Source organism: Leiobunum rupestre, chromosome 11 (genome assembly GCF_980474605.1).
Source record: "Leiobunum rupestre chromosome 11, qqLeiRupe1.1.hap1, whole genome shotgun sequence".
NCBI lineage: Eukaryota > Metazoa > Arthropoda > Arachnida > Opiliones > Sclerosomatidae > Leiobunum > Leiobunum rupestre.
This window is the reverse complement of record NC_143394.1, coordinates 31,680,999-31,703,494: the sequence shown is the minus strand read 5'-3', so window position 1 is coordinate 31,703,494 and position 22,496 is coordinate 31,680,999. Positions and strand designations below refer to the sequence as shown.

The 22,496-nt window shown below is 34.9% G+C and overlaps 1 protein-coding gene across 1 annotated transcript; it reads right to left on the bottom strand.

Annotated features, from left to right (window-relative positions):
* Positions 1-14,986: 14,986 nt before the first annotated feature.
* Positions 14,987-16,770, bottom strand: wal (electron transfer flavoprotein subunit alpha wal). The gene is made up of 7 exons (XM_090163344.1): positions 16,585-16,770; positions 16,257-16,409; positions 16,024-16,188; positions 15,848-15,947; positions 15,666-15,776; positions 15,347-15,603; positions 14,987-15,279 (listed from the first exon to the last, which is right to left on the bottom strand). Exons 1-7 carry the CDS (start codon positions 16,627-16,629, stop codon positions 15,085-15,087), a joined length of 1,026 nt encoding a protein of 341 aa, XP_090019470.1. The 5' UTR covers positions 16,630-16,770; the 3' UTR covers positions 14,987-15,084.
* Positions 16,771-22,496: the final 5,726 nt, after the last annotated feature.

Below are 22,496 nucleotides of genomic sequence, written 5' to 3'. Positions count from 1 at the left end.
ACTACGAGCCGAGTCGGAGGGGATTTTTCGTTCGCATCCCCCTGCATCCCCGGGGGGAAGGACTCAAAAATGGTCGGGGGGGCTGGAACGGAGCCTGGGCAATGACGTCAGTGGGCCTTCAATAGGGGAAAGCTACGTTTGCTTTGGCTTCGCGGATGCAGCCCGCTCTAGCCCATCCTCCATCTCCATCTCTCTCTTTCACCCGGATCAGAATAATGCATCATCGAATTGTAAGCAAAGATTTTGCGGGATGCACAACGCGTTATGTTTCGATCGCCATATCAATTTTTGCGTTTTTGCCAAATCCTCTTAAACATTTTATTTTAGGTATTTTATAAAATATTTGATTTTCGTTTTAAAATGTGTACGTCGTATAATGTTCATAAACGCAAAATTTAACTATACTTCATGGTTTAAAATAATAAGTTTTAATAAAATAAGTTTATTTTAAACCATGAAGTATCTGTCTCTATAGTATATTACTTACTATTTACTATAATGTTCCTTTCAACCAATTAAGTTTTATTTTATGAACTATTCAAGTGCATTAACGTTAATCTCTTTTTTTTAAATGGGAAGTGTGAAAATATTAATGTTTTACATCGGAAAAATTTTTAATTATTAATTAAAAACTGTTCATCATTAATAAAAATGGTTGACATCCCAATTCACAAAAAATTTAAAAAACGTTTATTTTTATTTTTAAGAGAAGTTAAATAATTTATCCAAAAATACCCCTTAAAACCTAATATAATGTTCCATATTTAAGGTGACTTACTTAATTTAACATTTCTGTCGCCAAACTTAACAGAAGCTAGAGATAACTAAGGTTAATTACGAGTCCTAACGCGTGTTAGTAGCTCATTTCTTAATATTGAATAACACGCCTATAAATTCCTATAATTTCAATATGCTCCTATAATTTCCTATTTACTCAAAATTGTTCCTATAAATTCCTATTTTTTCGAAATTTTCTAGTTTTTCTATAGCTATATCCAGAAATTCCTATAATTTTAAAAATTATGTATTAGAAAACAGCCTTAACGTTTTGGAAAAAATTTCCTTCTAAATAGAGCTTAGCTCTGGCTTAGGTCCGGTGTTCCCGAAAACATCAACGGTTGGGCTCCCAGAGTTCCTATAAATTCCTATGTTTTCAAAATTGTTCGTATAAATTCCTATTTTTAGCTAAAATGTTCCTATAAATTCCTATTTTTAGCTAAAATGTTCCTATAAACTCCTATTTTTTGGCTAAAAATGTTCCTATAAATTCCTATTTTTTTTTCTAAAAATGTTCCTATAAATTCCTATTTTTTGTCTAAAAATGTTCCTATAAATTCCTATTATTCGGCTAAAAATGTTCCTATAAATTCCTATTTTTAGCTAAAATGTTCCTATAATTTCCAATTTTTTTTTTAAATTGTTCCTATAAATTCCTATTTTTGGCTAAAAATGTTCCTATAAATTTCCATTTTTTGGCTAAAAATGTTCCTATAAATTCCCATTTTTTGGCTAAAATGTTCCTATAAATTCCTATTATTCGGCTAAAAATTTTCCTATAAATTCCTATTTTTAGCTAAAATGTTCCTATAATTTCCTATTTTTTTTAAATTGTTCCTATAAATTCCTATTTTTTGGCTAAAAATGTTCCTATAAATTTCCATTTTTTGGCTAAAAATGTTCCTATAAATTCCTATTTTTAGCTAAAATGTTCCTATAATTTCCTATTTTTTTTTAAATTGTTCCTATAAATTCCTATTTTTGGCTAAAAATGTTCCTATAAATTTCCATTTTTTGGCTAAAAATGTTCCTATAAATTCCCATTTTTTGGCTAAAATGTTCCTATAAATTCCTATTATTCGGCTAAAAATTTTCCTATAAATTCCTATTTTTAGCTAAAATGTTCCTATAATTTCCTATTTTTTTTAAATTGTTCCTATAAATTCCTATTTTTTGGCTAAAAATGTTCCTATAAATTTCCATTTTTTGGCTAAAAATGTTCCTATAAATTCCCATTTTTTGGCTAAAATGTTCCTATAAATTCCTATTTTTAGCTAAAATGTTCCTATAATTTCCTATTTTTTTTAAATTGTTCCTATACATTCCTATTTTTTGGCTAAAAATGTTCCTATAAATTCCCATTTTTTGGCTAAAATGTTCCTATAAATTCCTATTTTTTTGGCTAAAAATGTTCCTATAAATTCCCATTTTCTGGCTAAAATGTTCCTATAAATGCCTATATTTTCTATGAAATTCCTATAATATTTTTAAAAAAATCGCTGGGAGCCCTGGTATTGTTTTATTTTGCGCGTCACTTCATTTTAAATATCGAGAAGGTATTTCCGAAGAGTCGTATTATTTGTCGGAGGAAGGTGAAACTCTAACGGGTACCCCAAAATAAATTCCATAAAAGTGATGAGTCGGAAAAATAAGGAAAAAATTCATCTCTCTCGCCGAGACTCACTGAAGCGCGGAACCTTCGACAAAAGAGCGCACTTTCATATCCAAAATGGGAATAGCTTTAAAAGTAAAAGTCATCGAGAAAATTCGTGTTTTTTTTCGCTTACGGAAACCTAAATCAATCTTTTAAATTAAACTTATCAATTTACGTAATAACCTGGTGATTCAAAAAAATGAACGTCGAGTTTTCCTGTTTTTGTTTGGTTTCTTCTATTTAGGATGTTTGGAGAAATTCGGGGCTTTCCAAACAATTATAGTATGGCCATAAGTAACGTTAGAAGTACAAGTATGACACTTCCTTTTGCAAGCCTAAACTCTTACGTTGGAGATAGCGGGAAATGAGAGATAATGACGCTAAAATAATTGTTTTTATAATGGTTTATTGTCATCATTTGTAATTAAATACGAAACGTAGAGCGAGCAAACTAAGTAGTTTTTTTTTTTTAGGTTTAACGTGGCTCCGAATCACCCTCATGTATAAAAAAAACCAATCAGCCCTAAAATTGGTTTATAGAATCGCTAGGAACCCTGTACGGCTGATAGTTCAAAATTATTAAAAAAAAAACAAAATAAAATAAGCACTGTATATAAAACCAACAAGGCTAATACCCAAGGCACCACCTTAGGCCTAAGTCATCAAGCGACTTTTAAAGCCATTAATTCAGGTGGCCGCGTTGCAATGCGTAGGAGGGTGGTGGCAAACCCGTTATACCACGCGAGCCAACAGCGCCCTACACTAACTATCAACGTTAACCTCAAAAAGTTGTTAAGAGAGGGGAAACCGAGGAACCTAGGCCTTTAGACGGGTTCGATCTGTGATCGAACCCGTCTCCTCTTGCTGCGGGGCGAAAGTGCTAACCACTCCGCCACCGCACTATATATCATTGGTTTCTTTTCTGAAAATAAAAAATTTTGCTAATAGACATACTTATTTTTATTATGTATAGACATACTTATTTTTATTATGTATAGACATACTTATTTTTATTATGTATAGACATACTTATTTTCATTATGTATAGACATACTTATTTTTATTATGTGACTTATGACATTACGTATGATTTAGAATATATATTTGATATTAGCGCCGAAAGGATTTCGAAATATATGAGGTTATGTTGAACACGCCGGCGGCTATATAGTAACATTTTCCCTATTATTATCCACTTTGTAAATGAAGAAAAATTTCCTCGAGTTTGGTATCTTTGGGAAAGTATTTTTTGGAGAGACTCGATCCTCTTGGCCCTTTTCGATAGTGTGGGAAACGCTGACTCTTTTCCAAAGGTCGTTCGGTTTGGGTGGATCGTGGTATTTGCCAAAAACGGCGAGACCTGGTTTCCGGGCGCGTGGGTGGGACGCGGTATCACCGAAAACAGATCTACTAAACGTCACTTGTTTCCACATTTTGGGATTACATTGGAACCTTTTTTCTATTGGCAATAGAGACTTGGCACTCCGTAGCTTTGGCCATGGCCGCCATTGTGGTCACATTTTTCTCCCCACGATAAAAACTATTGAAAAAAAAAACTGTGACGTACTACTGCCAAGTCCCTAAAGGTCTTTCTATAAAGTAACATGGGCCTTATTGTTTTGATGATGCTGCTGCGTCACGGGTGACGTATCAATGACGTTTTACTACGAAAAGCCCTAGACATAAGGGTAAATATAAACTGAACTGAACTTCTACGTATTTCGTGACGAATGAGCTACATAAAAACAAGTTCAGCAAGCGTAGCTTATTTTACGGAAAGGCCTATTTTTATTCCTCAGTGGTCTAAGTCGATAATTCAAAATAACGGTCAAAAAGGCCGCCGATCAGTTTAGTAAAATATTTTCGGCGACGTAATCGTCGGCCATTTTCGGTATGGAGATACACTGCCATGAAAAGCACAAAAGCATTAACGACCAAAACCAAAATATGGAGAAAACCCGCGAAATTCAAACTTTCTTTGGCTTAAGATACCCCAACTTACTTCTTTCAAGTTGATATAGTAGACTTGCATTTTTCAACTCGAATTATATTCTGATACTAATCAATTTAAAATGATTTTTACCGCGTATATGTTGGACTATTTATGTCTTAAAACGCGAAAAAATGCGTTTTGATTTGACTTTTAAAGAAACTAAACACATTAATGCGTTTTTGGTTTGAAAATAATGCAAAAACCTAAAATAATGCGTTTTGCAACAAGTCATTTCTCTAAGAACAAAAATTTTAAATTCGAAAATTAGTTCAAAATTGAATTTAACGTATAAAATAAGGTGAAATGAAACCAAAATCTGTAAATCGAAAATTTGGTCGTTTATGCTTTTGTGCTTTGCACGGCAGTACAGGCCGGAAGGCAGGCAAGGCTGACAGATTTCGATAGACCGAAAACGGCCAACTCTCTCAAATGTTTTCGTTTTCAAAACGAAAATTTTGCGGCGTAGCTATCGACTAAGACTATTGAAATGTATCACGTGATTTAAAGAAATTATTTATATAAAAACCTTATTTAAATCCGACATTTCTGATAAAATATTGCTTAAATCTAAATAAATCTAAAATAATACCGCTGTACGAATTGTTATTTACGCAATTAGCGCCAATTATCCTTAGCTTCTGTTAAACCTGGTGACAGAAATGTTAAATTCGCCCATTTTGTCAACTCGAGGGTGGAGGGTGCAAAACGTAAAATTGGTACATTTTGCGTTAGGGTTTCGGTCTGGAGGGTAGTGCAAAACGGCTCAAACGCTCCTTTAAAACACCCTAGCAACGCCACTGCTTTGAAGTATAAAATATATTCGAAAACTCCAGTTAAAGTTTCTTTTTATCTCGGCCAACAGCGTAAATACGAGATTGCATGATTAAAAAACAATTTATCTAGAGACCGAAACTGTTTTCTAACAAAAACCTTGTGGTTATTTAGTCCCGCCTAAAAATCCTCTTTCGAAATACGGTATTATTCAACGGCTGGCGTAAATAGTGAAACATTTTGGGAGCGCGAGGCGTGACACGAGGGTCAAACGAATTTTGCAGACACAAAGCGGAACTTCGTAGTCTTCGTTCATCGCCCGCCATTTTAGAAACCTTGCCCATAAAGTTCCCCGTTAAAAACTTCCGCGTATCATCGCGTGAAAAGAATACCCAACAGTTAAAAAAAAATGAGAAACGGGTGCGGTTGAAACCCCTTCTTACGGACGCGATCGTGGAACCGTGATGACTCCCCTTTTCCGGGTTTTATGAAGATGAGAATTCGCGTAGGCTACTTCAATGGTCAAACGAGAAACGACCTACACTCGGGAAACGCGTCTTCAACCACGCAACAAAGAACTTCGCGTCGAGCTCGTACGGACTGAAAGAGATTGAAATCAACAAGCGTTTAATAAATTATAATTGCTAAAAAGTTCGACATTGTTTAAAAGCACGCGTTAATACTGGGAATAGGAAAATGACGGGTAGTTTTAGTTCAATGTGGACAAACTTGGCGTCGCTGAAGTCGATTTCAGACGTAGTTTCGTTGAGAAGCTGGAGCGTTCCGGAGCGTTCCCGTTCAATGTTGACAAAATGGCGCCGTTGTTGTCGATTAAATGATTAGGCTTTTTTGATATTGGTTCTTTTAAGGTTTAAGTAATGGTAATTAACTATTGTGTAAAGTAAAAATAACCAGTAAGCCGCATATGGGTGAGGTTTTTTTTATCAAATTCACTGGAATCCATTTAATTTCTAAACTTAAAAAATTTAATGAACTAAACCTAACCTAGCTTTATCACACGTACTGTCGCCTAAGCCCTGGCTAAGGCTCTAGTAGTGATAGTTGAACAGAATTCTTGAGGCGCTTCAAAGCGGCTGTTGTACCTCAGTAAGCCTTCCGATTTAGGCCACGCCTACAGTGTCGAAATATCGGAAACAGTTAGAGCATGGTCATGATGGTCTTATACTTTTCAAAACGGAAACACCGTAAATATCTGCATAACGCCATTTGGACAATTGATGCAAAAGTAGGATTTTTTCCTCACTGATTGAAAATTCAAAAATGGGAAGATAAATTTTTAAAATTAATTCTCTGACTGAAGTATAATAATTTTTAATAAAAATAATGATAATAACAAGAATGTATTTATTTATTCTCAGGGAGAATGAATATGTCGAGATTATTTTTAGCGTTTCTCTAATTCCACCCGTTGTGCCCTCCGGTATGCTCCTCCGCTTTAATAAAATCAAATAATACTGCAATCTCATTGGTTCTTAAAAATTACGTTTTCCGACGCGATTAACGCTGCTGCGAGGACGCAAAAAATAAGACCGCCTCCTTTTTCTCCCCCCCCCCCTTAGCGTGAGGGGGTTAGGGCCTCAACGTGTCCGTCGATCGTCTCGACATATTCATTCTCCCTGAGAATAAATAAATACATTCTTGATAATAACAATAAATAAAAATAATAAATTATAATTCATAGACTTCATTTACGTCGACTGTATGTAAATGTACACACTAGAGTTTGAGAAGTATCGCTCTGAGGTTTTGGGCTATGGCCGCCATTTTGAGGGCAGTTTTTTATCTATAGGAAAATAACATGGGTGACGTCGACATACGTCACGCCGATATTACTCTATTTAATATTTACAGTTCTTAGTTACTTCTATGGGTTCTTGCTTTTATTGACAGTAGCCGCGTTAGCCTTTAGGGGCCCCAAATCCTACCAAAGGTAAACAATTTTTTTTTAAATAATATAATAACAATAATTTCTTAAAATTCTAACAGACCATTTCAGGTGGTAGAGAAATTGAAAGTTTGAGAATCAATCACCATCTTTTCTAGATAAAAATAAGGCCCAAAATACTTCAAAGGGCTCCGAAAATGAAAAATAGGGCCCCTCCTATACTTGGCCTACCGAACCCAAAAATCCTGGTTCCGCCACTGTTTATTGAGAAAAACAATGGATTAAGAACGGATGGTGGGAGTCGGCATTCTAAGTTTTGGGGACGTAGCATCGTGCCGTCTTATCGATTGAAGTATGAACTTTGACATTTCGAAATCCGGGAGAGAGCCCGGCGTGAACGAGGGGTGGGGTTTCACTTTCTTGGCTTTTTGAATTTTCAATTTAGTTTCGAAGCAACCTATCTTCATCCTTTACAACGACTAACTAGTTTTGTAAACAGTATTGCAAAATATTGCGTCTAGCCACTAATATTTGGCAAACTAACCAAGGCTTTCTTAGAACGTTATTACAGGTTTTCCCAGTAATGGGTGATAAATTGTTACGCGTACCTTAAACGGGGACTTTACCGTTCACTTTGATGATTAAGTTTGCACCCTTGATCGATTAAATCTAATTCAATCAAGATTAAGATTATTAAATGGATTAAATAACGATTAAATCGAGTTAATGATTAAGCCGATTAAATCACGATTAAGATGATTAAATCACGATTAAAAAATAAATATATTCCAAAATTATTCCGATTAAGTCGGTTAAATCGCGTTTAAAATATTAGATCGTGATTAAACAATAACTTGTGATTAAATCACGATTAAATCGAGTTAGTGATTAAGCCGATTAAATCACGATTAAAAAATAAATATATTCCAAAATTATTCCGATTACGTCGGTTAAATCGCGTTTAAAATATTAGATCGTGATTTAACAGAATAACTTGTGATTAAATCAAGATTAAAAAGAGGAAACCAAGATTGAAAAAGATTAAATCAAGATTAAAAAGATAAAATCAGGATTAAAAAGATTAAATCAAGATAAAAAGATTAAATCAAGATAAAAAAGATTAAATCAATATAAAAAAGATTAAATCAAGATAAAAAAGATTAAATCAAGATAAAAAAGATTAAATCATGATTAAACAGAATATCTTGTGATTAAATTAAGATTAAAAAGAGGAAACCAAGATTGAAAAGATTAAATCAAGATTGAAAGAGATTAAATCAAGATTGAAAGAGATTAAATCCAGATTGAAAGAGATTAAATCAAGATTGAAAGAGATTAAATCAGGATTAAAAATATTAAATCAAGATTAAAAAGATTTAATAATGATTAAATCAAGATTAAAAAGATTTAATAATGATTAAAAAGATTTAATAATGATTAAATCAAGATTAAAAATATTTAATAATGATTAAAAAGATTTAATAATGATTAAATCAAGATTAAAAAGGTTTAATAATGATTAAATCAAGATTAAAAAGATTTAATAATGATTAAATCAAGATTAAAAAGATTTAATAATGATTAAATCAAGATTAAAAAGATTTAATAATGATTAAATCAAGATTAAAAAGATTTAATAATGATTAAATCAAGATTAAAAAGATTTAATAATGATTAAATCAAGATTAAAAAGATTTAATAATGATTAAATCAAGATTAAAAAGATTTAATAATGATTAAATCAAGATTAAAAAGATTTAATAATGATTTAATCAAGATTAAAAAGATTTAATAATGATTAAATCAGATTAAATAGATTTAATAATGATTAAATCAAGATTAAAAAGATTAAAGCAAGATTAAATAGATTAAATCAAGATTAAAAAGATTAAATCAAGGGGGTGACAAGGTTCAAATTAGAGACTCAGTTTATGTCTATTTACTTTTGAAATTATCGCGTAGTTTTTGGAAACACGTTTCGTTGTAAACCAGGATAACTAGTAAATATTGTTAAAGTGGTTGTATAGTTTTCGGTTCGTATATTATTTGACTCGAAATGAGTGTGAATTTCGTAATAAGGTTAAGTTTTCTCCGACTGTACGACGTGATTAGTAATGCTACGTGAACATTTGGCACAATTGCCGTCAATTAAAGTTTTTTTGTGTAACCCATAGTCGCCTCTATGCTAAACAAGCGGGTCATGCGAGACCATATATTGGTTTTGCATTTTACCGAATATGGGTATATAATAAAAATCCTTTTTTTTTGTAAATAAAATCTAATAAATAATAATAGAAGTATATAATAAATATCTTAGACAGAAGTATCTAAATATAATGTTATTGAATATTTTTCAAATAAATTTTACGAAGGATGGAAAATATAGCTCATACTTAAGTACGCAGTGTAATTTTAAAAGTGGACGTCGTTAGGCACGGTCTATTTTGAGCCACGAACCGGTGTATGCTATCACGGTCTTGCGCCCAATGGAACCTCAAACCTGTGTAGACATGTTTATTTTAATGACTTGGAACAAGAACATATTTAGCTTAAGGAGAACGAATAAGTCTATCTTTCTTCTAGCATTTATTTATTTAAAAAAAAAGCAATATAAAAACTAGTATAAGCTAATTTGCTTTCTGACAAAACGATATAGTTAAGCCTAAGCAGTACTTATCCCTTCGTATTTTCTTAGTAATGTAAGTACGTTCTTACCTAAATAAATACTTATCACATGAAATATATTATTTGTTTCTGATGCTAAATTACAACTGTAGAGACAACTGCAATATAGAATATATATTTTCTATGAAACTGTGCTGTTGTTTGAATCTCTGTGCAACGGCTGTAACAATTTGAATTGTTATACAGAGAACTTTTGGCTTGAAACTAAATTCATATTAAATTTTTGGAGTATATATGAAACGTATACAGCATAAATAATTAGATAGGCATCATTGAATTTTATTTGTTCAGAGTGTTGCTATACTATTCGTAGCTTGCTCGTGTTCATTGGCATGGTGGGGCGTATAGGTCGGCCATGACATTAAAACGCTCATGACGGTCACGTGATTGTTTAGCAGGATCGTGTGGCGTTTTTCCTCGTGATCTGTGACGTAAAATTAATATCAATTACAAAAATGAAATATCAATAGTATTTCAACACACTGCTTTATCTATAGAAACAGTAAAGTAAAATAAACTCTAAAGGCTTCGCGCATCGTTTAAATTTTGGTCACAAGTATCATAGAGGAATTAATAAAAGAGATGAAAAGGGGAGGCGCAGTCGCTCCCCAGCCGTAAGGATCTCCACCCACAACAGGGAGAATGGGGGACGACATAAAAGGGGGGTACCCTGGTAAAAATTTGTCACGTGAACAAGAAATGTAAGCTTTCCGTGCCCTCTATTGTAGAAAATTTTGTTTGCAAAAAAAATACCTGTTAATCTGTGTACCACGTGTTCTATGGTTATTTCTTTGTGCTCTTTAGAATATCTAAAAGCAACGCGCGAAAACAAAGTTTTATCATTTATTTAAATTTTAATTATTTGCAATAAGGACCATAATTATCACGACGTAAGTATTAAGTTTAAAAAACCCTCAAAGGCGCAACGAAGAAACATCGATAAAGGTAAGCCTTGTCCTCTTAATTCTATTATTCTTCACACGTTTTCTTAACCCTCGTCACTTTCAAACTCAACCGTTTTTTTATTTTTTTAAAGCCTCTTTTCTTCATGGCCAGAGGGAGCCAGGTAGCTTGCTAACTTTATCACGTGACAAAATTTTACTAGGATAAAATCTCTCTCCGTCCACCCGTTTGGGGGAGTGTGGCATAAAAAGCCAAGCAGAGCTTGGACGGTTCTTTCATCTCCTCTATTTATTTCTCGATGCAAGTATCGCCGCCTACCGACCGAATTTTAAATTGAATATATGAAAGCTGTCTGCTCGTTCAAAATTCTCTCTGCGCAACAACTAAAAGCTTCAACCGAAAATTTAGAAAAACATTGAAATACAAAAGTCGTTTGCTATTTCTTCACATATTTAGTTGACGGATATTAGGGCAGATGGTGCTATATTTTCTAAGCTCGAAGCCTATTTATGGAATAAAATTGAAATGAGTACCTTCCCAGGCTCTTGGCAGATTAAAATGGGCACTAATTTCTAGCCAATCCACGGATGTGTGCACTGCATCGCCGTTGAACGTGCATTATTGCGCCTAACGACGTAAAATTTTAAATTTTGATTAGGTAAGGATAAAAGTGTCTTTATTTATGCTTTGGGAAATTGCCGGTGTTAGCCAGAAAGGTCCTCCCCTTAAAAGCAAATCAAATCTGCCGGGTGTCTAATAGGCCTTTCTGTAGCTAGGCTTGCTGAGCTTGTTTTTATGTAGCTCATTCGTCACGAAATATGTAGAAGTTCGGTTCAGTTGATGCTTAAAAACAGGGTTCCTCGTCGTAGGTACTCTTATGTCCGGGGCTTTTCCGAGGGGCTAACCACTCTTAAAAAGTCTGTACACCGGACTACGCTTAGATTAGCACTGCCAAAGGCAGGGACTTAAAAGATTACGCGTAATCCCATTAGTACAGTCAAAGGTACGGCTCTGTACACCGATTACGCTGAGTGATCAGCCCCTCGGGCTTTTCGTAGTAAAACCGATACGTCAACCATGACGCAATGTTACTTTTTAAGAGGCCTATTGGTTCTCTAAAACTGATGGCTTTCGACCATAGGTAAACGGTTTAATTTTAAACCGAGCATCGAGATAGAGCGCCAACAAGGCTAGAATAGGATGGACAATGCACTTATTTTCTGTTTATTTTGTTCTTTGGTGTTTGTATTAAAACGTAGGTAGATGGCGGTAGCGTTTCCTTTCAGTGGCTAAAAACCAATAAGACTGCTAGCCTTCTTCAGCGCTTCCTTAGTTTTGGAAGCTCTCACCAGGGGCGCGTCAAAATTCTAAGAAGGAATTCGCTAAAAAGCGTCAAAAGTAAATAGATGTTCTAATCTAAGCCTTTGACAATAAATATTATTTTTACACGATTTTTCGACAATATATGAAGGAAGAGAACATTTTATTTATAATTTATAAATTAACTTAACATTCGGTTTTCTCTGAAATTCATTTTCGTCCACAAAAATATCATAATGTTTATTTTTTTCAGCATCAAGTAAACTGATTAAAATGTTAGCTGCCATTTTTATTTTTAAAATCCCCCCTTTTTGACCAAGTGAGAATGCTTCGAAGGAATTCTCATTCTTCTCAAGAGAACTCGTTAGTAGAGATTACGTCACCTCCTGTGAGAAGGACCGTCAAAATTTTGAGAACGGAAGAATTTTTAGTATTTGGACGCGCCCCAGGTGACACTATTTCTACTTTTGAACTTCATTTCCACCAAAATATATACCCCCAAATTTTAATTCGCTAATAACATTCATTCCAAAAACACCGTTTGCTTTAGCATTTAAAAATAGTTTTTATTTATTGATTTTAATTTATTTTAATGAGATATGTAATTTCCCATAAGTATCATCATATGTAGCATAATCAACCATAAGTATGCCATAAAACCATTATCTTGTTCACGGGATATGACGTAAACTACGTCACTTCCAACTCCGTGACGAAATACGAGTCATCAACATTACTGATGGGAAACGGAAGTTAGTGAGAGCTTCTCGCGCGTGTCTGACCAATCTAAAGATGAGCTCGTGCCTGGCGATCACGTGATTTCGTTTCCATGGTAACATTTTTAATAGCGCGAGGATTATAAGAATGTTTTCATTTTTGGGTCCGCTTATTGTGTGTTCCGTGTAAAACAAGGCATCATTGAAATTTTTTATACAGAGGCATACCAGAGATCCTGGCAGTTATAGAGATGCGAAACTCCGTCGAAAACCTGACAAAAAAATGCAAGCATCAGCGCCGCCCTTCGGCCGGTAGGAAGCGCCCGTTTCAAGCCGAGAGACGCAAAAATTGTAAACAACGGTAACAATCCTAGGATCTCTGCGATTACTCCCCACGTACAGGCGTCGCTGCGATCGGCAAAAATTTGAAAAAAACTGGTTTGCTTAGGGTATAGGGAGTTTCGCATCTCTATAACTGCCAGGATCTCTGGTCATACAACCATCGCTACGCTCCCTTTGGTACACCATTGAAACCTAGATATATAGGTAGCGGCTAAAGCAGACGCTATTAGTTTTATCTCATCGTTATTGGTAAATTTGACTCTCTAAATAATGATACTTGGAATTCGTGGAAAATTTACTATACATGCAATGGGAATTTCGCTTCAAGACAAAATTACTCTGCGATAGACCATATTTTAAGGATTAAATATTATTATAAAATCAAAATATATGAAGGTCTGTATCCCACAATATTTTTTGCAAAAACGTTTTTTGAATGGGAACCTGCGTAAGTACATGTTTCAAGTGAATAACATTGGCAAAGATAGGCAGACGAATAGTCGTAAGAGATCTTATATACTTCTGGTAACGTTTTTTTTTAAATTGATCAAACTTTTTTATGTATCAATGGAGTGTACCATATTCCTAGCTTGTGCGTGGGTGTGGCCTGTGTGCATTGCCATGGTAACGTGTTTAAGTCAGCCAGGACAATAATACGCCAATGGTGGTCCCTTAATTATTTAGCAGGATCATGGGGTGTTTTGCATCGTGATCGGTGACGTGAAATATGTCGTGACGGCCGTTTCAAGGCGGGGCTTATCGCCGACATACGACTACGACGCTATGAGCAATCACCCAATACATAAAAATTAAGTTTTATAAGTGTAAATACAAAATTAAAAGCTTACTAGATTAAATTTAAATGAAGAAGGCATAATAAGTTATGACTTAAACAGGGTTGCCACAAAATTTTCAAGCTTAAATTCCCTGATCATTTTAAAGAGATTTTCCCTGACTTTTTAGGGCCAAAATTTTTATTTTATATTTTACATTTATCAGAAGTTACTAAATTTAAATGGACTTATATTTCAGTAAAAACTTAAAAGGCTATCGCAATGTCGAAAAAATTAGCCAAACTTTCAAGGAAATAAATGATAATCAGAGAATTTTTCATAGATCTATAGTAAAATAGGCGCTTAATTATGGCACGCCATCCTGGTCAAAATTAAGTTGAAATATAGGGTGATGTTTTGGAAATATAGGGTGATGGTTTGGAAATTATATGGTGATGGTTTGGAAATTATATGGTGATGGTTTGGAAATATAGTGATGTTTTGGAAATATAAGGTGATCTTTTGGAACTATAGGGTGATGGTTTGGAAATATAGTGATGTTTTGGAAATATAAGGTGATCTTTTGGAACTATAGGGTGATGGTTTGGAAATATAAGGCGATCCTTTTTGAATATATAGGGTTATCTTTAGGAAATATAGGGTGATCTTTTGGAAAAATAGACCCTCGTCCATTATAGACCTATCTTTTCTCGAAACACCAGGAGGGTCGCATTCCCCGATTTCATGATAAGTGAGCGGTAGCACTGCAAATAAAGCAAAAGCGAGAGATGGCAATCACCCTATATTTCCAAAAGATCACCTTATATTTCCAAAACATCACCTTATATTTCCAAAACATCACCTTATATTTCCAAAACATCACCTTATATTTCCAAAACATCACCCTATATTTCCAAAACATCACCCTATATTTCAACTTAATTTTGACCAAGATGGCGAGCCATACTTAATACCTTCAAAAAGTGTCAAGATAAAATTTAATTCGCTGAATGTTTACAAATTCTTAAACTTCGGACCTTTCAGACTTTTTAAGCCTATTTTTAAATTCCCAGACTTTTCAGGCCTATTTTTAAATTCCCTGACATGTGGCAACCCTGTTAAATAAGTAACAATATGAACTTGGAATAGACTAAATATAAAAAAATTTATGAAAATTATCTTGTGATTATATAATTTGATATTATACATTTGCATTTTTTGTTTATCACGTCATAATTAAATATTTAAGACGATTTGTACTGATCAATCTTTTCTGTCATTTCAGGTATGGCTTTAAACAGATCGGCAACCAGTCCTACATCAGCCACTTGAAAAATGGGAGCTTCCTCGTCTTTGTTTATGGCTACAATCGTTTTAGAATCTTTCATCCCGGCTAAATGTTGAATAGCCCCTGATATTCCCACAGCGATGTACAATTCCTTACGATAAATAAAATATTATTTAACTTTCTGCGTTGTTAATCTGATAATATATTAAACAACTCACGGGAGCTACAATTTTTCCAGTTTGTCCAACTTGCATATCATTAGGAACGAACCCAGCATCAACAGCGGCTCGAGAGGCACCGACGGCCGCTCCGATTTTGTCAGCCAGTTGATAGAGTAGTTTGAAATTATCTCCGCTTTTCAATCCACGTCCTCCGGAAACAACTTTCTTCGCGCTGCTTAAATCTGGTCTTTCGCTCTTGGTTAGTTCTTGACCAATCCATTTAGCCTTGTCAGTAGCAATTTCCGCAGCGGGTGCTAATAATTGGTAAGACATTTTATTACTTAGAATCAGAATACCGATTGTAGAGTAGAAATACCATTTTCGGAAGGAGCTGAGCTTGAGGAGACTCCACATGCTTCAAAGCAGGTACCTCTTATGGTTAATATTTTAATAGAATCTAAAGCTTTCAAGGTTTGAATAGCATTGCCTATACGCCAATATAGTCGGTTAAAAATACTCACAGTAAGATATTTGGTTTGTACGAAGAACATTACATACCAGCGTAAATTGTACGCACAAAAGTGTCAGGGCTTTTAATATCAATTACATCAGAAATTGGTGAAACGTCTAACTTAGCCGCCACTCGGGGCAATAAATTCTTAGAATATAAAAGGAATACTTTAAAAACTATCAGTTATAAGTGAAGCGTCAAACATTTTAAGTAATTAACATACTTTTCCAAAGGCATCAGCACCGGCTAGAATGTGACTGAAATTAAATTTTTTCTGAGTAGATAGTATGAGTGGTGTTAAGGTTTCCGGTAAAAATCCAGCAAAGGCCTCATTTTCCGCTACTAAAATTTTCTTAACACCATCCGCTTTACTTAGTTCTTCAATAACCTATACCATGGTTGTTCTTTTAAACAAAAGTTTGGTGATTGGAAAAGAGACATTAGAAATGGTCATACCGGGCCTAATTTGCTTCCAGCAATCAAACATGTAACTTCTCCTAGTTTTTTGGCTGCTGTAATTGTGTTTAGAGTTAAAGGCACAAGTTTCCCATTATGATGTTCCGCTATAACCAATGTACTGTTATAGCGACTCGCACTGGCGAAAACTGTCTGGGATACAACAAATAATAATGAAAAAATTTTAGTACCAAGAAGATCAAAAAGTTTAAAACCCCTAAATGGATCAGATAACTTAATCACCTTCTGGATTTCAATAAATTAAATTCAAGGAGAGATTGGTAAAAACCAAGGGTTAAATGTAGTATGGAAACAGTTGTAAACTAACCTTGAAAAGCTTTTTATGGTGTATTAAATTTCTAGTTGTTAGCATTATGAATCGTTTAATTTTGTTCTAACTCGAAAATAATTAATTTAAAATTTCAAAAAAAAATAACGATGCCCCAGGCTGAGGGTTTGAAAAAAAAATTATAGGGTCACCAGTCGAGGAGTTGGACTTTGTCACCGGTCGAGGAGTCGAGTATCTGAGCAAACCTTATTCTATCTCTATGTAGAAAACATTACCCCAAATAGACTATCGCCATCTATAGTTATATTTCTCTAAAAACAATTTCGACTATTTATTAGCCTGCAAATAGATGGCAACGCTGTGCCTAAAACGGATTTCGATTAGCACCGCTTAATTCAAAGTTAGTTTGCTCTAAAAATAACATTAAATGTGAAATTAAGTCTAATATGAGATAAACAGTCCAAAAGTGACATTACTGCCAAAAGTGTGTTTTTGAAATGTATATTGAACGCGAAGTAAAAGTTGGGAGTTCAGAAGTAGGAATAGTGTCGCCTGGTGATAACTTAAAGAACTAGAGAAGGAAGTACTAGAGAAAAGAAAACTAGCAGGCTTATTGATTTTTGGCCACTGAAAGGAAAGACTACCGCCATCTAGCTACGTTTTAATAAAAAACCCAAAGAACAAACCAAAAAGTGGGTGCATTGCCCATCCTAATCTAGCCTTCCACGAGCTGTATCTCGATAGAATCCTTCAGTAAATCTTTAGCATTGGAATGTTTTAAGGTATGTTATAAGCTTCACGGGCGATGCCTCATTTCTACCTTCATCATCTTGGTAACACCGTTAACGATCGATTTTTAAACACCAGACCATGGAGGAAGCACGTGACTGATACTGCGTTCAGTCAATAGGAGCGGACATCTCCATAGAAGATGAGGGGTTCAAAAATCAAGTGGCTCTGCCGAACGGCGGAGACACGAACTGAGTCTAAGCGGACGAATTTTCGTGAAAATTGTTTTTTCTCTCTAATGCTTTTCCAACGGGAATTTGTTTTCCTAACTGTGTTGCAATTCGGAGACTTTTTAATAATTTTAGTGTTTGTACTCAACTTTGAATTTTTATATGATTTTTAGTAAGTTTCCAGGTTTTATTTAAGACTACTTTCATAATTTTCCCTTAATTATTTCGCTCGTAATCTACTTTTAAAATCGACGAAAATTTTAAGGCGAGGAAATGAATTCCCCGCCTTTGGGACCTGTATTTGTGCTAGGCCTCGGTTTTAATGTTTGGAATTTAAAAATCATTGCGCAATACCGAGGCCTAGCACAAATACAGGTCCCAAAGGCGGGGAATTCATTTCCTCGCCTTAAAATTTTCGTCGATTTTAAAAGTAGATTACGAGCGAAATAATTAAGGGAAAATTATGAAAGTAGTCTTAAATAAAACCTGGAAACTTACTAAAAATCATATGAAAAATTCAAAGTTGAGTACAAACACTAAAATTATTAAAAAGTTTCCGAATTGCAACACAGTTAGGAAAACAAATTCCCGTTGGAAAAGCATTAGAGAGAAAAAACAATTTTCACGAAAATTCGTCCGCTTAGACTCAGTTGGTGTCTCCGCCGTTCGGCAGAGCCACTTGATTTTTGAACCCCTCCTCTTCTATGGAGATGTCCGCTCCTATTGACTGAACGCAGTATCAGTCACGTGCTTCCTCCATGACCAGACGTTTTAACCGATGGCGCCCAAATTTAAATTTTTACTAGGTTGGATCACGCTATACAAGTAACAGAACACACAATACACCAGACCAGGAAACTATAATTGTAAACACTTCTAATATGTCTATGGAATAGTATGGTGTTCCTGATGATTGACTCGAATAAAATGAATGAAAATAATTAAACAAAATTTATTTAACTTTTATAACTTACTTACAAAATAAATAAATATTTTTAGTAAATAAGTATTTCCAATTATGGTTATCTTTACTTAATGTAAGTCATCCGAAAGCTTTCGTAATCTAACCTCCTAAAGTTGAAACACCTTGCTATTGGCTTCGATCCCGGTAGCCTAGTGCCATCTGCTTTATTACTTGCCAACTAACTAACAAGTAGGTACACTCTGCAGAAATAGCAGAAATTTGTATTTAAATGTACGGACAGAGTTTGAATGTGCAGACATATACATTCAATTTAAAACTCGGTCGGTAGGCGGCGATACTTCTGTCCAAAATATAAAATAATATTTTAATAATAATAATAATAATAATAATAATAATAATAATTTTAGTTCAATGTAGACAAACTTGGCATCGCTGAAGTCGATTTCCGGCGTAGTTTCGTATAGAAGCTGGAACGCATTGAGTTGAGAATAATATAGAGCCCCAGATCGGATTTTCTCCATAGGCTTTAAGCTTACCATTAGTGGCAACGGGACTCAAAATGATCATTCACCTTCTACAATGCATTCTGATCTCGCGCCAGACTGCGCGCGCATGCAAGTCCATGCGACATTAAGGCTCTGTCAAAGGCTGTTTAATATTGTCACCAGAAGGCGCCAGGCGTACTTTGACAAAGTTCCTTGATTTTCAGTCCCGTTGCCACTAATGCTAAGCTTAAAGCTAGGAGGATGCAGTATTATATTCCTAGCTTAAAGCCTATGGAGAAAATCCGGTCTGGGGCTCTATATTATTCTCAACCACGGCCAACTTCGATCGCGAGTAACGCGCTTTAGCGGCCCTGTCAATCTCCTCGCATCTTATGTTAATTTGCGTGTGTGAATAATCCCGCTAGGGTGCTACGTACGACCAAAAACCTACTATCGCCAAAGGCGGGGAATACAAGCGAAATCGCGGGAAAATGTTTTTTTCTTCGGTTTTCCACTTTCCTTTTTAGGAAAAACAAGGTTTAGTAAGTTAAACCAAGAATGTATTTATTTATACTCGGGGAGAATGAATATGTCGAGACTATCGACGGACACCCCGTCACGCTGAGGAGGGGGTGGAAAAAGGAGGCGGTCTTAATTTTTGCGTCCTCGCAGCAGCGTTAATCGCGTCGAAAAACGTAATTTTTAAGAACCAATGAGATTGCAGTATTATTTGATTTTATTAAAGCGGAGGAGCATACCGGGGGCCCCAACGGCTGGAAATTGGAATTGGAGAAACGCTAAAAATAATCTCGACATATTCATTCTCCCTGAGTATAAATAAATACACTCTTGGTTAAACTATCTTTTCTCAATATATTTACGTATAATTCATAATTTAAAAAAATATTACCTTAAAAAAATTAAATGAAAAAGAGACGCGTTTTTTTACGTGAAGGCGGTAGAGGTGTTTAGAGCGTTTTGATGTGTAAATACTTAATGTATCTCTTAAACTTTATAAATCTTTATTAATAATATCATAAGTGGCATAATTACCCTAAGTGTGTCAATAAGATAAATTTTTCAATGATACCTTGTTTAACGGAAGTGACGTAAATGACGTCACTTTTTCCAGTGACGCAATTTACGTAATGTGTTCGCGAAGCGGCGTCTGTGGCGGGAGCATTACAAAGACCATATATGGTAGTAGAACGGAATTCACGAGTCCTACGTTTCTTTGGCATGTGTAGAACAAGCTCTCATTGTAGATTTTCTATGGGAAAGGCTCCTATTGGCACACTTAGGGTAATGATGACACTTATGATAATATATATAAGAAAATCAAACTCACGGGTTTATAACCGTTCCTAAGTTGTATTTTCCGTATATCTAATTAGTTTTAAGATTAAGAATCTTAAAACTAATTAGATATCTTAATTTATTAATTAATTTTTTAGCGACTTGCACCAATATACTTATTTTTAAAAGGAGAATTTTATAGTGCACAAGAAAAAAGGCGAAATGGCGCCGTTGTTGTCGATTAAATGATTAGGCTTTTTTTGCAATTGGTTCTTTTAAGGTTTAAGTAATGGTAATTAACTATTGTGTAAAGTAAAAATAACCAGTAAGCCGCATATGGCTGAGGTTTTTTTTAATCAAATTCACTGGAATCCATTTAATTTCAAAACTTAAAAAATTTAATGAACTAAGCCTAACCTACCTTTATCACACGTACTGTCGCTTAAGCCCCAACTATAGTTGAACATAATTCTAGAGGCGCTTCAAAGCGGCTGATGTACCTCAGTAAGCCTTCCGATTTAGGTCACGCCTACAGTGTCAAAATATCGGGAACAGTGAGTCCCCTTAAATTCTTGGTCCATGCTGCCAAAAGTAAGGACTGAACAGCTTCGTCGCAGTTCAAGGTAACAGAAGATAGCTTAGATCATAAGTCTATAATATTTTCCTTAAGTTTGTCACTTACTGAGAGCTAGTAATGAAGTGACGTCATCACCAGAAGACAATCTCCCCCTAGCGTGGCGCTGTCAAAGGCTACGTGTGACGCGCTAGCAAGCGGACGCAAAACGGTGACGAAGCCCGTAATGCAGTCTGTCTTGTGAATAGCTCTCAGTAAAACTTTCGCGTGTGAAGAATAGAAAGTGTCACACTTATGTTACAATATTATACACTTATGCTTAAACTATATCATTTCCTAGCTATCAATTTGCCATATTGGGTGGTTTGCTGCCTCGAGTCAAGCTAGGCAAAGATGTCAATACTTATAAATAACAAAAGTGACATAATCACTAAAAGTGTAAACGTTCCTATACTTTCCAATGCTAAAGATTTAATGAATGATGCTATCGAGATAGACCACATTGAAGACTATGTTAGCATGGACGATGCGCACCCTTTCTGGTCTGTTCTTTCGTGTTATGTATTAAAACGTTGATAGATGGCGGTAGCGTTTCCGTCGAGTAGCAAAATTTAAAACGCTTGTTAGCCTTATCCAGTGTTTCCTTAGTTCTCGAAGTCCTCACCAGGTTCGAAATCTACAGCAAAGGACAGTTTACTAGTCCTTACTTACGGCACTGGCAGCTTTGGTTATGGCCCTCATTTTAGTAGGCAGTTTTCACTCTTATGGGAAAAAGCATGGGTGACGTCATGTGACATGGCAATGGTATTACTCTATATATATTTATTTGATAAAATCTATTTAAAGGGGAACGGCCAAACTTTTCCAAATATCGCCTTATTTGCATATCAAAAGATCAACAAGACATTCAATATAATTACAAGTACCTTTTTAGGTCTTGAAAAAATAGTTTTTGGCTCAAAAAGGTGAAACGCAAAATAACGACCAGTATTTGGGTTTGAATTTTAGCCGCCATCTTAAGGTTATCGCCAGCGCGCAGCGCCAGCACGATCTTAGTGAGCGATTTGCGAACTATCCTAACTTTTGAAATAACGCCATTTAGGCTTAGGTCTCCTATAACTGAAACGGGCCACGCGTGCAAAATAAAAATAAAACAAATCTTTCGCGTCTTCAGCAGCGCGCGCTTTTATATTGTTTTTCAATTTTAATCAAGCAAGGAGTGTCTCGCCGATTTCTCACCAGGCGTCGCAGCGGACGCGCGATTTTCAATTTCTCGAAATTTCTTTATTTTATTAAAAATTAACCGCTTCATATTTTTTGATGCGGTTTTCGAAATTAATTTTAGTTTTTAACGGACTATAGGGCTATCTATCTGGTTAAAGCTGGACCGTTCCTCTTTAATAATTCAGAAACACTTGGTATTAGAGTTGAAAATTTCAAAGGTATATTTTTGTTTAAGAAAACCTACGCAATCCATGTTTCGTTCAGCATAGAGCCCCCTAGTGTCTAAAATATGCCCAAATAGAAATATACAAATGGCAAGGACGATAATATACTATTCTGCTCAGTCGCGAGTTCAAGTCGTAGCTAGGCGAGAGTGTCAGTGTCGAAAAAGGGTTCTGTCAGAAAGTTAGCATTAAAACAATAGCAAGTGTCATACTTATTGTGAATAAATATATTACTTATGTTATAAATAACATAAACGTATATAC

Coding starts and splice junctions, on each gene's coding strand:
- wal (XM_090163344.1), bottom strand. CDS start 16,629: ATGCTAACAACTAGAAATTTAATACACCATAAAAAGCTTTTCAAG. Junction 15,777..15,847: donor TGTGCGTACAATTTACGCTG/GTATGTAATGTT, acceptor ATTGGCGTATAG/GCAATGCTATTCAAACCTTG. Junction 15,604..15,665: donor CTCAGCTCCTTCCGAAAATG/GTATTTCTACTC, acceptor ACCAATTATTAG/CACCCGCTGCGGAAATTGCT.